Source organism: Scomber scombrus, chromosome 22 (assembly GCF_963691925.1).
Source record: "Scomber scombrus chromosome 22, fScoSco1.1, whole genome shotgun sequence".
Taxonomy (NCBI): Eukaryota; Metazoa; Chordata; class Actinopteri; order Scombriformes; family Scombridae; genus Scomber; species Scomber scombrus.
In genome coordinates, this window is record NC_084991.1 from 11,818,958 (window position 1) to 11,835,190 (window position 16,233).

The 16,233-nt window shown below is 36.2% G+C and overlaps 1 protein-coding gene across 1 annotated transcript; it reads right to left on the bottom strand.

Moving 5' to 3' along the window:
* Positions 1 to 12,734: 12,734 nt before the first annotated feature.
* Positions 12,735 to 14,747, bottom strand: LOC134004829 (dromaiocalcin-2-like). Its single transcript, XM_062444226.1, has 2 exons — positions 14,735 to 14,747; positions 12,735 to 13,108 (listed from the first exon to the last, which is right to left on the bottom strand). Exons 1-2 carry the CDS (start codon positions 14,745 to 14,747, stop codon positions 12,735 to 12,737), a joined length of 387 nt encoding a protein of 128 aa, XP_062300210.1.
* Between the last annotated feature and the right edge of the window lie 1,486 nt (positions 14,748 to 16,233).

Consider the following 16,233-nt stretch of genomic DNA (forward strand, 5'->3'; position numbering starts at 1 on the left):
AGGGGAGGATGTTTTTTTCCTGAAGTCCTGAACTAACTCGATTGGCGTCCTGTCCTCTTAAACTACTTTCTCTCTGCTAATCACTCACACGCACACAAGCCGTTGAATTAACAAACCCACCTTGAATTCTCTGGATTAACAAAAGACTAGAAAAAGGATAAATGAACAAAGAAGGCAAGGAAGGACAGAGAGTTGCTATATGGTTGAAAAACAAAAAAAAGTAGGAATATATAAAAGAGTATGCACCTGTATGACTTTACATGTGAAGCAGATTTTGTATATGCATGAGCAAGTACCAGAAGTAAAGAAAAGGAGGAAAGAGAGATGCAAAACCATTGTAACGGATGGTGAAAACATAGGAAATTGGATGAAAATGTGTCAACTTTTAGTAGAGGACAAGGGGAGAGAAAGAAATAATTTAAAATAGATTGGAAAAGTCATGTACTTGCAAATTGACAAATGAAACAGGAGACAGAGGAGCAGTGTGTACAGGCAATGTGGTCTAGAATAGAAAGTGATTGGATGGAGTTGGGTGAGGATATTGGATTGTGAGTTGCAGGTTTGCAGTGCGGTGTGGGGTCGTGAAAGAGATTTGTGCTGATATCGAAGCTTAGTGATGAAGCTAAATTGAGATAGCTGCATGTTTTGCTTACAGTAGGCACTCACACAGGCAAAGACACTTGGATGTAGTCTTCGGCATATTATGATGCTGTCACATGACACAGTCAACAAATGACTTCAGCTGTTTTCCAGTTAAGTTGGTTTTATAAGAACCAAAAATAGCAGGATTCTGTTGCCTGACTGTACAACAATGATATTGGCCTCCTGTTTTCCTCCACAGCTCTCAGTAACTTAGCTCTTCTGCCCCTTGTGCGTTGCTCAATTGCCCTTGCTCAATGTATTATTTATTAGTTTTATGGTGACTTATGACTTTGCATGAACTCCAAAACCCTTGATCCTTTTAATAGTGTATTGTGTGTGTGTGTGTGTGTGTGTGTGTGGGGGGGGGGGGGGGTGTTTAGCAAGGTGGTGCTGTGATAAGAGAGATAATCCCCAGTTGGGACAGCCAACATTCAAGCCTGCTGAAGTGTCCTTGAGCAACACACTGAATTAGTGCAGGGGTCACCGACTACAGAATTATGTAATATGATGTTGCTGTCAATGTTGTTTTTTGTCAAATTCCACAACTGTATTTATAAGTGTCATGAGGATGCTACAATAGACTGTGATGGTTATTTTTCTTCACAGAAAACTCTGCTATACCATTTCCTGTTGTGCTGTTCTGCATCCTGTAGCTGTAGCCTCGTCTTCTGAGAAAAAGTCATAATTTATAATGGTAAATAATACTTTAATTGTCCTGATACATAAGCTGTTATCATGTAAATTGTTTGAATGCATTGCATACAAGCCCTCCATGTTGGTTGTCTGTAGGGTTGATGCTATTTCTAATTAATCAGTCAGTGTAAAATGATAATAATCAATCAATAATTGCATGCAAATAATGCACTCTGAATGTCTAAATAAATGTTATGAGTCACTAATGATAATATTAGCACAAAATGCAAAAATTGGATTATGAGCTGACCTTGCATGCTTGCTGAGCTCGGCAGCAAGCGTTTTAAACACAGTCACTTATTTGTGTGTGTGCAGGCATACACACATTTTGTGACAGATGCATGCCAATGCATGTTTACACTTCATCCATTAGTGTGTGTGTGTGCTTGAGAGGGGAGGTCTATATGACTGCCTCAAGTGGTAATAGCTAATTGCTTATTTCACAGTAACTAGATATGTTACAGACACAGCCATAATTGTGCAAGGGCTGGCAATTAAAAATGATAACTGTAGCAATATGCTGACAATACAATGTCAATGCAGTAACAGGAAAATGCTAACAGTCAATGAAATGTCTGTATAATGTGAGCACTTTTTAAAAAAAAATCTGTGTATTCATGAAGGCATGTTGCATAGCATTACATAGAGTGAAGAGCTATAAATATGTCATTTTTAATTTATGAATTTAAAGTAATTAGTTCATGTGGCTTTGGAAGTCAACTATGGCTAATAGAGAAATCCTTATATCAGCAAATTCAGTGTAACACACTCAATACAAACACTCTTGATATCATAGTGGCAATAAAGACTAGCATTCATAACAAAGAACTGATGAATTTAACGTCTATGTTGTTACAGTTAGTTATCAATTCTGCATGTTTCATGCAATTTACAAGCATTTCTGTTATATTTCATATTTTTTACTGCTTCTATTTAACATATTATGCAATAACCTTCTCATCATAAACATAGTGTGTGGCTCAGTTTATTGTATATGTCAAGTGAAAAAATGGCTTCCATTATGATCAACCAGTGATGAGAGGGAAAAACCATGGTCCATTAAAAGTGCCATATCTTATATCATGTATAGTATGTGACTCAGAGAGATTTGGAGACACCACAGAAGATAGCTGCTAATGCCTTCAGATCTGCAGAGGTTTATGGTAATCATTGTGAGTGTTGATAGCACAACACCTCTAAAAAGCCAAGATACAGAGTACTTCAGAGAAGATGAAACAGTGAATGTGGAAGCGATAACATAGTCTTTGCCCAGTCATAATGGATTTGACTGTATTGGATTTTCTGAGATGACACTAGATGGTGGTGGATATAAAACCAGGCTGGTCATAAACACTGTGACTGTTGCTGTATTAGAGCTGCGCCAAACAAAACTCACCTACTTGTTTTTTTATGGTGGATATTGGTTGGCATGTGTCACAGTATGATATCGGTATGATATTATCACTAGCAAATTTACTGTTCAATGTGACCTTGAAAAGAAGATTTTATCCACCAAGTCTTTGCCTTTTTTGCTTTACACTGGTACTTTTTGTACACAAAGAAAGAGGGATGTACTTACACACATGTACAGTACATCAGCTGAACTACAGCTACCAAGTGGGGACCACATTCTCTAACCAGATGTAAAAAACAAGCAACAAAAACTAGAACATTGTGTTTTAGCTAATTGTTTAACATGTATACACAATATTAAATAAGAACCATGACATAGATATGCCTGTCACAGATATGATGCCATTTTAGCAAGGAAACTAAAAGCATCATTGCTATTTTACACTATTACATTTTTGATCACTGTAAACAGAAAGACATCACTTCTTTTGCATTCATTTTGTTCTTCTGTTTTTCCTACTTGATTCATCATTGATCCATCCAATTTTTTTTTTTGTATCTTTATTAACATAGCCAATGTACTACAATCATTCATCACAGCTTAAGTAAAGAGTGGCAGGGTAACTTATCAGAATAGCTTCCAAAAATAAATTCAACCAAGCTACTGAAAAAACATGTCATAATTCATCATTTAGTGTTTGGCATTAGTGTTTGTATCTGCTTTCTTCACTACTGACATATTTTAATTAATCCATGTAATGAGAAAACAAACAGCTTTGGAATTTGAGTCCATATACTTCGACATTTACAAAGATATTTATGTGTGTGGAATTTGCTTAACAACATAATCAAATAAATTATATCTTTCAGAGAGGGAGGATAGCAACCAAATTAAGCAACTATTTTGTTCCTTAGCTGTATTATATAACTTTAATCATTTGTATATTAACCAAAATCGTTCCAAAACTTCACTCCAAATTAAAAAGTACTAACTATTATCAATGTTGGTGTATCTTTCTCTATTAGAGGGACATGTTTTGTGAAGGAGCATCCAAGAGTCAAAACCATTGACTCAAATGTCTCAATCACTGTTGGATGGATTATCATTACAATCTTGTACACATATTCATGTATCCCTCAAGATAAATTGTAATCATTTGGGTGATCCTTTTCAACTTTTCATCTAGCGTCACTATCAGGTCAGACACTTAATGAAGCACACCCTCAGAGCCACATAGATGTAGACTCGTCTTATTTAACATGCAGGTGCAGTGAGGCAACAGCAGTCCTCTAATTAGGCCATTTTGTAGCAACCTGCTGGTAAGATTCGCAAATACCAAAAACAACTTAACAACAACAAACAACTGAATGCAAATGCATCTTTTTTCTTCTTTTTTTTTTAGGGACAATGAGTCTTACCTCTTTCTACCCAGTGTGTTTTTAATATTCTTTCAACACAGGGAGAAATCAATACATCTGGTATCTGATATAGACATAAAATATAAGTACACACACGCGCGTGCACACACACACACACACACACACACACACACACACACACACACACACACACACACACCAGACACGCTTGCAAATGGGATTTGTATTTTGTTTGTCAGAGGAGTGGTGTGATAACTTGAGGTTGGGTGTTTATAGGCTTATAAAAAAGAACTGCAGGAGAAATTATGGCTGTTTTCTAAATCTGTTATGGGGAAACTTAGAGAGCGACAAGCATACATATTGTGAACTTTTTACATCAGTGGTCCACAGCGAACACAGACATAAACGTGCAAACAGAAAATTAATCGTTAATACACATGAATGAACACAGTAAGGAAAGTGAATATTGGTGGGGTGGGACTAGTTTGAACTCCTCACTGGTCAAAGGTGTAGTGAAAGAAAGTATAGGTTTGTGGAGGACAGCTACACACACACACACCTACCTCTGCATCAACTCTACTACTATGACCCATAGGCGGCTCTGATGGCCAATTTCCAATGTAAATTAGCCGTCTCTACCCTGAGCATGTCTGAAATGCCATTACTCATGCAGATATTGTGAAATCAGCCATTAGCAGCAGAAACCTCATGAAAGGTTGTGGGGGTCTGGACTGGAATACTAATTATGAAAGAGCTTCATTTCTGAAACAGGGGGCCGGGACTTCAGTAGCCAGTGGTGACCAACTAGCAATTATAATAAACATCTTGAATCCATTCACTGTACTATACTGTCAGTGTGTGCGTGTGAGCCTACTCTGTGTGAGCTGTCTGTACAATGAGGTTACAAATATGTCTAAACCCAGTTTATGTGTGTATTTTATTTTTAAGGGCTGCCTCTACAGAAAAGAAAATATGTTTCGGGCCATTTGGTGGGTTTGATATAATGCAAAAGTAACAAAATGGAAAATATACAGAAAAATCAGACAGAAGCCCACTTTGAAAGAATCACAAAGCTAACATCTCCACCATTTGGGTTGTGAGTCCTGAGAGTAAAGAATCTGGGACATGCACAAACGCTGTGTTGTGTGATTCTGCTATTACAACTGAGCTTTGGATAAATAGTACAATAGTAACACTGGTGACTCGACATACATTTTTAATTTGACACCAAACACTGCATTGTTGTGTGCCAATGAAAATACTGTAATTACATCAGTATAAAAGACATTTTTCATATTTTGTACTCAAACACATAGATGTCCAGTTGTCTTTTATGTGGTATATTTTATAGCTCACTATTTTGCAGCAGTGTGACTCCACCAGTTATGGGAGTAGTATTTAAATACTGATATAACAACGATACAAGTCAACTTTTGCAATCAAAATTCTAGTGAAGTAAATGTTTTTGGGTATTAGCTGCAAAGTGTAACACTAAATACTCACAATGCTACAGTAAATGGCACTTTTCATAGTGTTATATTACAGTATAATATGTATTATTGGATTAGTGTTACTGATGTATTGATATATGCAACATTATGCATTGTCAAAGGAATCTAAAGAAACATAAAGTGTAGTGGAGAAGCATCAAGTAAAATAACATGGATATACTTACTGTCCTGTACCTTACATTTTGAAGTAAAGTAAAAATGTACTATGTTATACCTACTCATACCTTGATGCATTAACTCATAACTTTGCACGCTTCCTCCAAAAATGGTTGATACAGTATGAGAGAATTATGAAGTTTATCGGCACTGAACATGAGCACTGAATTCAATAGATGGATCCCCACCAACCTGTCAGCAATATTTCTGCTGGTCATGTCAGGTAAAAGGGGCTTCATCTGTGTATGTGAGCATGTCATAGTGCTAGTTCAGACCTGGGATTATAGGATTTAATAGGTTGACTAGTCACTGCTGTCTGGTGTCTGTGTGTGTGTGTGTGTGTGTGTTTGTGTGTGTGTGTGTGTGTGTGTGTGTGTGTGTGTGTGTGTGTGTGTGTGTGTGTGTGCGTGTGTGTGTATGTGTGTGCGTGCGTGTGTGTGCACATTAAGAGCACTATGCTAAATATGTCCACTCATCTCTCGTGTCACCAGGAGCCCCGGGCTCACACCATGATGTTAATAGTTTGACAGGCCCCACTGCTCGTCTCACTTTCCCTCCCTCCATCTGCTCCTCTTTTTTTTCCCTCCCTCCGGCTGCTCCACTCTTTCTTTCTATTGCTGTGAGTTGCTTACACTCTTTCTCTCTCTATCTCTCATTGTCTCATCGTGCCTTTGGACAAATGCAGGTTGCTGCCATTGTGTGACCTGCATGGGGAAAAGAAAGTTTTAGAAAGAGTACGGATATTTTTGAGACAATGCTGGCGAACTGTGGCTTTGTATTTTATATAAAAACTGGGTATTTACTGTCTCAATGTCTTCATCATTCTCTCTCTTCTGTCACACACACACAGAAACCCATCAAAAACCTTTTGTTTGATCATTCTGTTAAAGTGAGAGTAGCACGATATTAAGAGACAGATGGTAAATCATGAGCAGGGAAAGGGTAGACTGGTGTTTGTTGCGTGAAGATTTGAATCTTTACATGTATACCTTTTTTTTAATTTCCATTTTCACAAAATGTATGATGGCTCCTTATTTTTGGCTATTTTTGATTGAAACATATTTTTTCTCCGCCACTAGGAGTAGCATGTAACAGATTATTAACTTTTGTAGTACCAATTGTGGTAATTGTTGACACAGCATGTGTACAGTAGAACCCAGCACCAGCACAACTTAATCAGACTTTTTTATTGCAAGAATTGACACACTGAAATTCAGAATCCAGGGTTGTAACGTACTGTTAGTGGTTTGACTGTCAAACATTTAAGTCCTTGTGTGGTTGTTGAATAGTTCACACTTTGGTAATTGTGAACTGCAAATATTGGTAAGGCATGGCAAAGCTTAATGCATTCGGGTCAAAAACCTGTGGTCTATATTTCACTGAATAATCACAACTGGAGGGAATCTTGTTTTATTGACATTTATATGACAACTACCTAACACACCATAGACAGCATTGAGAGAAATTAACGCCAGGGTATTTGGTCTATCTTCAAAGCTGACAGCCTCACAAATACTGTGGAACAAAAAACATAAACTACTCTGTAAAAAAAGTTCACTCTATTACACTTAATACTGTAACCATTATGAAATGGTCTGGTAATACTCTAATGCAAAGAGTAGCAGAAAGACGCCATGGCATATTCAACCAGTAGTCATTGGGATTTTTCATGCATAATAGTTGTCAAGTTCATATAAAAATGGGATTCTGTTTCTTTGAAATTTGTGTTTAATGTAAAGCTGTATTACATGCATGTTCCTGTCCATAATCCTGGAACCCATTCCTCTGATGAAGCCACCATAAATGTCTCAATCATTTTATACTTTGCTGCCAGGAGGCCACTTACCAGCAAATCACCATTCATCTTTCCACCAACATGCTTCTTAGCTTCCAGGACGACACTCACTGGCAAATGTGCTTTTATGTGTGTCAGCTTTACTTTCCTGTTGTATCACAAAGAAAGTTATTTTAGTGTTAGTGTGTGACCAGGACTTGTAATGATTGCATTTAATGGACCATAAGTGAAGAAAAGTGCAAATGGTGCATATCTTTGTGTGAGTGTGATTTTAAAAATGTCCTCTGTAGCCACTGTATTACAGTAGCTTGCAGTCTTTTTTTTCTTTTCTTTTTTTTCCAGGAAATGGAAAGATGACAGTGCACAGGTGGTTGCATTCTTGAATGAGATCGCCTGGGTGAGGTGTGTGTGTGTATAGATATGTAGATCAAATCTAGACAGTTGACTTAGCCTATTTTTTAGTCTTTTGATTTATCAGCCAATTTTAGACTAATCCCAAAAATAAATATTGGTCAACCAATTCTTAACTTGCAAGGGTATATTATTTGTATTATTGTGTTATATCAGGGATCATATACAAGTTGAATATTTGTAAAAGAACAAACCTTTTCATTAGTTGGTATTTGGGATACTAACATTGAATTAAAAGATGACTGCACATGTGGTGTAAAAGGCCACTGGAAAATCAGCTGTTAAGTCAGTTTTTCCTTTACCTTGTTGTAAGGGATATTTGAGAATATCCCTGTTCCCGTGGATGACCTTTATTTCATTAGAAGCCGTTCATGCTGAAATTAGCTTGGTGCGAAAAACCCCCTATCATTTATTTGAATGGAAGCAGTGCGTTGGCGCAGCATGGATGCCAACGCAGTGAATTTGGTAAAGCAATGCAGGGTTGTCCAGCAGTTCACCTCATGAATGTCGCGACAAAAGATAATATTGCTAGGATAACTTTGCAGAGTTGTAAAATCCTGCTTATGAGTAAAACCGCTGCGCTGTGTTTATGGGCTGAAATATGTGCCACCAGAAACTGAATTTGAATCATGAATTTGAATTGCTTAACTTGAATAATTGCATTAAAAAACTGAATTTGAATCACATAATTTGAACTTCTATTGTTCAATTTGAATCATTGCATTGAAAAACTGAATCTGAATTGTATAATTTGAAATTGAATTTATTATCTGGAACTGAACATTCAGTTCTCACAATTCAAATTCAGTTCTCACAATTTCAATTTCAGTTCTCAAAAATTCAATTTCAATTTTCTGTGACAAACATCCGGGTAGTTGAGGCAGAGCAATCGAGCGCAGATACACAGTACGCCTCTTTGGCCAATCAGCACCTACGTTTTGAAGCGTGTTGGGCAGCTGTCAGTTTAAGGAGAGAGAAATGAAATAAATACAACCTAACAACAAATAGCCTAAATAATTTAGATAATTCATAACTGTTATACAGTGATATTTCCGCCACTTTCCCACAACTGAGAGAGATAATCACCGGGATTTTCAAAGTAAACACACCGTGTTTGAGACGGAGACTGAGCTGCTGCAGTCGTCATGAAGTAAGTCAAACTTTTTTGTTGTTGACCTTATCCACCAAACGTCTCCAACCAAACACTGTTTAAATGTGTTGACCTGCTAGTAACGTAGTTAGCTGTTAACTTCAGAACATAGCCAATGCTAACAATGCTATTTTGTTTGCAGGTAAAGTTGCTAGCTTTTGTAGCTAAACAGCTGTTATGCTAACATTACTCGTTTGTTATTATCAGCTGTTTTGCACGTCATTTTAATATTTGTCCATCTAAGTCTGTGTGAAATGCTTACAATTATGCTAGAAGTGAGTTAACTGGACCCTGCTCAGTCATATAAGTAAGGCTTAGGGGTGTTTTGATATTAATTGTGATGTATTAAACTGTAGTGTGGTCTGTTCACAAAAGTATGTTACCAGCAGTGTTTGTGCATGCAGACAGACTGCAAAGTAAATAAATATTCTAAATAATATAATTAATGTCATGTATCCTTATAATTAGTGAGTAAAAACTAAAGCTACAATTAATACACTGTTTATCTGTGGATGTACAGTTGACACCATCAAAATAAAGAGGAAAGATGAACCACAGCCATATATTTTCTTTATGCAGTCTTTATGTAAGACATCTGTTTTAAAACCTAACAAAATCTGTTAAGGCTTTAACACATTAAAATGTAGCTCCAATTGGACTTTCTGGATCATATTTCATTGTCTCACAATTTCCTTAAATGAAAGCAGTTTCTCTATTCACATGTATAGCTACATTTATTTACCACTGTAATAGTCATTATAAACATTTCATTTTTTTTAATAATAATTACAAAATTGGCTTGCTAGCATTTAATAACTGTATCTACCATTTACTTTTTAAAAATATACATGCTGCCATCAACTTAATAATAATGTGTTTTTTTTTGTTTTTGAATGGTAGAAAGTTTAGTAATCAAAATAATAAAGTGTCCAGGTTTCATTAATATGTTTTGGGGGTTATCTCTGTGGAATAATAACAGAATAGACACTGGTTGGCTTTCTATAGGTGTCTGGTGTATCTCTGGTTTTGTTCTGGATTAAAACTGGGAGCGATCAACAAAACTCAGCCATCCAACCCTTCTACGCAATGACCTGGTACAGTATGGACCCCAACTGCTGCTCACTCCTAGTGCATGCGCTGTATAATCGTGTTACGATTCAACCCTGGCTGTATGGACCAGTACCAGGTTTGGGCTGTCATTCAACTCCAAATGGGGCCATATCTCAGCCTGTTATTTGGTCCATATCTCTGCCAAAGAAAATGTGCTGCTTTTGCACCAAGAAATGTGCCTGGCTGCAAGTCAGGATCCTCAGTGGAAGTGTGCTCTCTGAGAAGCTCTGATTCTTCTCGATGAGCTATGATCACACACTTGTACACGTACATGGTCAGAGAAGTGAGCTGAGCGACAAGTCAAGAGAGCGTCTGTTCCCCTGGGATGAGCGATGATCAAGAGGCCTACACACACACACACACACACACACACACACACACACACACACACACACACACACACACACACACACACACACACACACTTTTGCACCGTGAGCAGTATGATGAGTTATAATGATGAGTGAGGGTGTGAAGGATTGAGCTTTCATTCTAGGTTTGTCCACAGTGTGAATAATGGTCTTGGATGTTGTCCAATCTTCCTGTTTTCTTGTTTTTCCACTTTCTCCCTCCTTCCATTTTTTCTCTCTCAGAATCACATGTTTTAGGGTCTATTTGCATTTTCCTCCTTTCCATTCTCACTGTGGCTCATCACCTGTCTGTTTTTCTGTCCACATTTTGTTTTTCAGCTGATTTCGGCCTCTCCATTCATCTCTGATCTCCCCTGTTCTCTCCTGCTCCTGTCTCTCCAATCCTACTGAGCCACCCTGACTCCCCTCCTCAATCTTTTTATTTGACTTTTCAAATGACCTTTCCTGAACCAAACTCTTTTTGGAGCAGTCATTAGAACCGACTGCAGAGTGGACATTTCTCAACTGTCTTCACTCTTTGTACTGTTAATATCATTCACTTCATTGTTTCTAGTTTCTTGTTTTTCATTTTAATGTTGCATTGAGGTTACACTTAACTGAAGTAAAAGTACTCCTAAAATGTTAATATCCTGTTACAATCAGTCATCCTGTAAAACAAAGTTTATGTATTGTAAACCTACTTGTACGGACACAGAAGCATAACTACCAGTTTTGTGCTAGAATAAAATTAGAAGCCCTTTGGTTGTCTTACTCAAAACCACTTATGATTTAACATTTTGGCCCTGCAAACATTTTACATTTATTATCCAATGACACTGGAATGCATACACAACATCCACAGATATCAGATGAAGAATATAAGACCAAAGGCTGTGAGGGAAATCTGATGACAAAGAAAGAGATGATTACTTTAATGAATGAAAATATCGAGAATGTAGAGTGAGGTGAATAATAAAAATTAAGCAATGAAATGACAGATGTGGCATTTAGGGTATTCATATATTGGTCCAGTCATTTATAATATTATTTATGTTTATTTATATATCTATTTATTTATCAGCTGTGCATAGACTACAGTATATATAAGTTGGGGGGGTTCAATGGGTGTGGTGGGTTAGGGTTATTGTACCTCTGATTTCTGAGTTGATTTATTTTAAATGGGAACATATGTGTTTTTATTTATTCATTTTTTTAGTAATGTAGGCTTTGTGGGTTTTAAACTGTTTATCAGCCGTTAGTAATTATAGCTATGAAATGATACTGAAGCTGCAATTAACACATTTTAATGCAAAACTTTAGAAATATCATATCAAATAATACCTTGTGGCAATGAATACATTGAAATGTTATTATTCAGCAGTGATGTGTTGTGTATTTGAGGCAGAAACAGTAATGTATTTACCTGTTATGGAGCATTAATTAAGTCCCTTTTTTTAGCTCATGATAAGATTCTCACAATACGTATTTTCTTTGACTGCAAATTATCTTGAGGTGCATTTTTCCAGAAAATTGAAAGTGTTTTGGTCATAAAATAATTTAATACAAGCCACACCGCAAACATGATACATAAACCGTCAAATATCATTACAATACCTTATGAATTTAATTATAGAAATTGAAAAACATGTCATTTATCGTATTTTGAAGTAATATCCAAATAACAAAGACTGAAAAAAACAAATCCCCAATTATATTATATAATATATTTTGAGTAAAGGTTATACATGTAAATAGAAAAGTAGAAATAATATTTTAACTATTACTGGTGAAAGTTGGGTTACACACAGACCTCCCAATAGATTTACTATCAGTGATTTAGAAATATTGTTTAGTGCTCGAAGTGACACACAATATAAATTGTTTTCCAACATATTTTTGCTTTTGTATATTCAAATGTATCAATATTTACAAGTCTCCAAGGTAATCTTCACTACAAACATATGATTAAATGTTTTACCAGAATGCATTCATTTATGTAATAATAAAAAGTATACATGCTGACAAATTCAGTACATTTTATACCAACTCAATTTCAAAACGGCATCCAAGAAGAATCAAAGTGAAAACCTTACTGGGTTCATGATGTGGTATATGCCCTAAATAAAATCTATACTATGCTTTAGTAACTAAGCCTCATAACTATAAACCATTTCTTCTAAATCTTACAAGAAAATCATCTCTTCCTCACAAAGAAAAGGTAGCTTGCTCAAACATAGTTCATCACTCCAGCTGCCGTTCCTATGGATGGCACCGCAGGGATTAGACATGGGCAGCTCGGGCTGTGCACTGTTCTTCCAGTTGCTGTAGACCGCTGTTGTGTTACTCCATATCCAGAATCCAAAAAGTCGACTTTGCCTCAGACCGATCCAGAATGGACCATCAATACCAATATCCATGGTGTTACTCAACCATTGCTCGACAGCCTCCTGATCTTTTTCATTCTCAATCCTCAGCGGGCCTGTGTGGTATTTGTTGCAGTAGTCAAACGCTTTTTCCCAAGTTAAACTTTGGTTGATGACTTTAATCCTCACATAACCTGTCAGAAAACCAGATGAAAACCAGAAATAAGATTTACAGATTGTAACATAACCACAAAATTCTGCCTATTCTTTTTTAAAAGGTGGTGTGTTCATCTATTCCTCTGTTAGGTGAAATGTCCCAGGGGTTAATATTTAGTTTCTACTGCGTTTTTTTACTTCCTAGAAAAAAGTTTTCAGTCACTGCATCTGATGTGATTGTTACATGGTAGTTTAAAGGGCGGCTCCTAAAGATATTATAATTATCATTGGTGAAATCTGTCAAATCTTTATGATGGTTGATAACCAGAATGTTTTAAAGCCTTTTGCCCAGTGCCTTCAGGGAGCTCAGATAACACAAAAAATACATTTAAACATTCAGCAGGAATAATTTTATGCAGGTGTTGTCTAGTTGCATTTATACAGCATCAATTGAGGCTTCAAAAGGTCTTTTAATAACATTTTTGCCTTGTTTTTACCTAGAATCTGTCATTACCACTGCGCTGGCATGTTTTTAAAAGTATGTACACTTGTGCTAAATATGAGAATTTACCATTCATGTTATTTATGTATTGTTATATTTCTTTTGATGTATTTTAAAGTTCTAGCTGGTGTTTAAAGTGTCTTTACTACAAAAGTTTTGAATACAGAGTGTTTAATATAGAATGTCGTGCCATGTTGCAGTAAAATGTATACTGATATATTATCTAAGGAATTAATTTCTCAGCAGCTATCAGATTTTTCTCTGGATGACATAATGAAGATGATCTAATATACTGTACAGTATTCTGGAAATAATGTACTATATTTTATTAATAACTCTATATTAGGGATACTCATAAAGTTTAGCTCTGCTTATTTATTACTTACCTTTGGAGCAAAATGCCTGTATTTCATTGGCACAATCATATTTATTCAATGAAGACTGTTGTTGAGCTGTACAATTTCCTTCCCCCGTTCCCGTCCACTCTCTGAATGTAGAGCAGCCTCCGTCTGCCCACTCCCACTCATCATGCAGGAGTCCAACCCAAAAGCTTGTGTTTTTCCCTTCTTCAATCAGTTGTTGGGGTGTTGTATTGTTAGTGATGCTGACCAAGTCACTGAAGCTTCTTCTGCAGTGCTGAAGAGCCTGACACCAGTTTTTCTCTTCTTCAATCAGGGTGTAATTACTACCTACAAAAACAAACATATTTAAATTCTTTGTTGGTGGCATATCATAATAGAGGCTATATGAGAAAATAACCATATTTTATGAGGATAATTGAAAAAGATAACTTAATCAACAAAAACAATTCAGTAAAGAGACAGTTGCTATAGTTATAATAATATTTTAAAAATCCCCCAAAAGCTCAAAACCCACCAATCCAAAGAAGAGGGGCAGGAGGCCTCAACATCAAAGACATTCTTTTTTTATTGTAACAAAATAGTCTGAAAACCTAAATACTTATAGCCAAGGTTTTGTTATTTTAGCAAAAACAAGGTTTACAGCACATAGAAACATTATTTAGGAGTGCCTCAATTGATTATAGCTGAAAGCAGACATATCACAGCAGTTTAAGGGGCTTTTTATGTCATTTTGTTTGTGAGTTTCATTCTCAGCTACTGATGTGCACCGTCAAATAAAATTATAATATGTTAAAACTTACCTTCGTAGCACATGAAATATTTTGTGTCATTACAGTTTTCATGTGTCAGAGTGTTGTTTTCAAAAGCTCCACATTTCTGCTCATCTGACAGAGTTACATTCTTGTATTCGGGGAGGACAGGTGTATTATCCGACCAAGTTGTAACGTTTTCTTTTTTCCTAGTTAGACCAAGCCAGAGTGAACGATCACCAGGTGGTCTAAATGTGTTACTGGTAAATATGGCCTCTTGTTTATCATACAGAGTTACTAATGATGACCCATTCCATTCACATATGGACTTTAAATCAGTGAATAATGCTCTATTCCCAGTATCATTGAATAGAAACAATCGTAGACGGTTTGATGCAGATATATGGCAAGACAATTCTGTGAAATGAAACATAAAACATAATTGTATTATTCACTTATTACATTTAAAGGTTTTAAAGGTTTGAAGACATAATTATGAACTGTATGAAATTAAGGGCCTGATTTACTAAGAACCCAAATAAACGGTAAGACGGTACTAAATTGCGTGAACAGTGCAATAGATCTACTAAGAATAACTGTAATTGAAAACCAACCCAGTCTCACAGCAAAACGTATCACAGCTACGTTGGTCCACAGTGCAAAACGTAGCCATCTCACAATTTGGGCTCATAAATTGTGAGATGGCTAAGTTTTTTCTGCCCTATTCTTTTCTATAGGACTGCGTTCACGTCACATTCAAGTTTTTGTCTGCGAAAACAAATAAAATGGCTGCCATTCATTTAATTCTCAGTGTAAAATGTAATATTTTAAGATAGTTTCTGCATTAAAATATATTTTGATGACATTTTCTAGCGAGAAATATGCATTTTGTTTTCACAATCTGTTCAGTGAATGTATATGATGTCTAGTTTATCACTTATTACCAAGTAGTTTTCAAGTGCCCCGCATAATTTTAGGAATACAACGTTTTGCCTGGCCACGCGCGGTAATACTAATTCAACAACCTTCTTGTCTTTATTATTTTTCTGTTAATATTCTAAGATGAGAAGAGATTTAGAAGAGCAGTAATATTGGTGACAGGCCGATGAGGTTACATTTAACAAGTGATTTGAGATCATTAACAACAAATGATCTGTGTGTGTTTGCACTGGACGTGCACATTTTAATGAATAGATTCATTTATCATTCCTGTGTATCTTATAACTTCACAGATATCTCATGTTTTGCGCATCATAGCCGCTTTTTGATCAGCTGTCATTGTTGAGAGGAATAAAGACAAAAACGGGATGACCGGTGGAATGCGTGTTGCTAAATGATAAATATATCATTCAAAGAAAACCTCAAATGTCAGAAAGTTGATAACATTTGGGCGGTGAGTCTTCCGGTCTGCTCACCGGAATTATAAATTAAAATACATGAATAAAAACAAGAATAAAATGTTTAAAATATAAAAGGTGTGTGAGTGGGAGGGTGCAATCATCCCGTTTTTGTCTTTATTCCTCTCAACAATGACAGCTGATCAAAAAGCG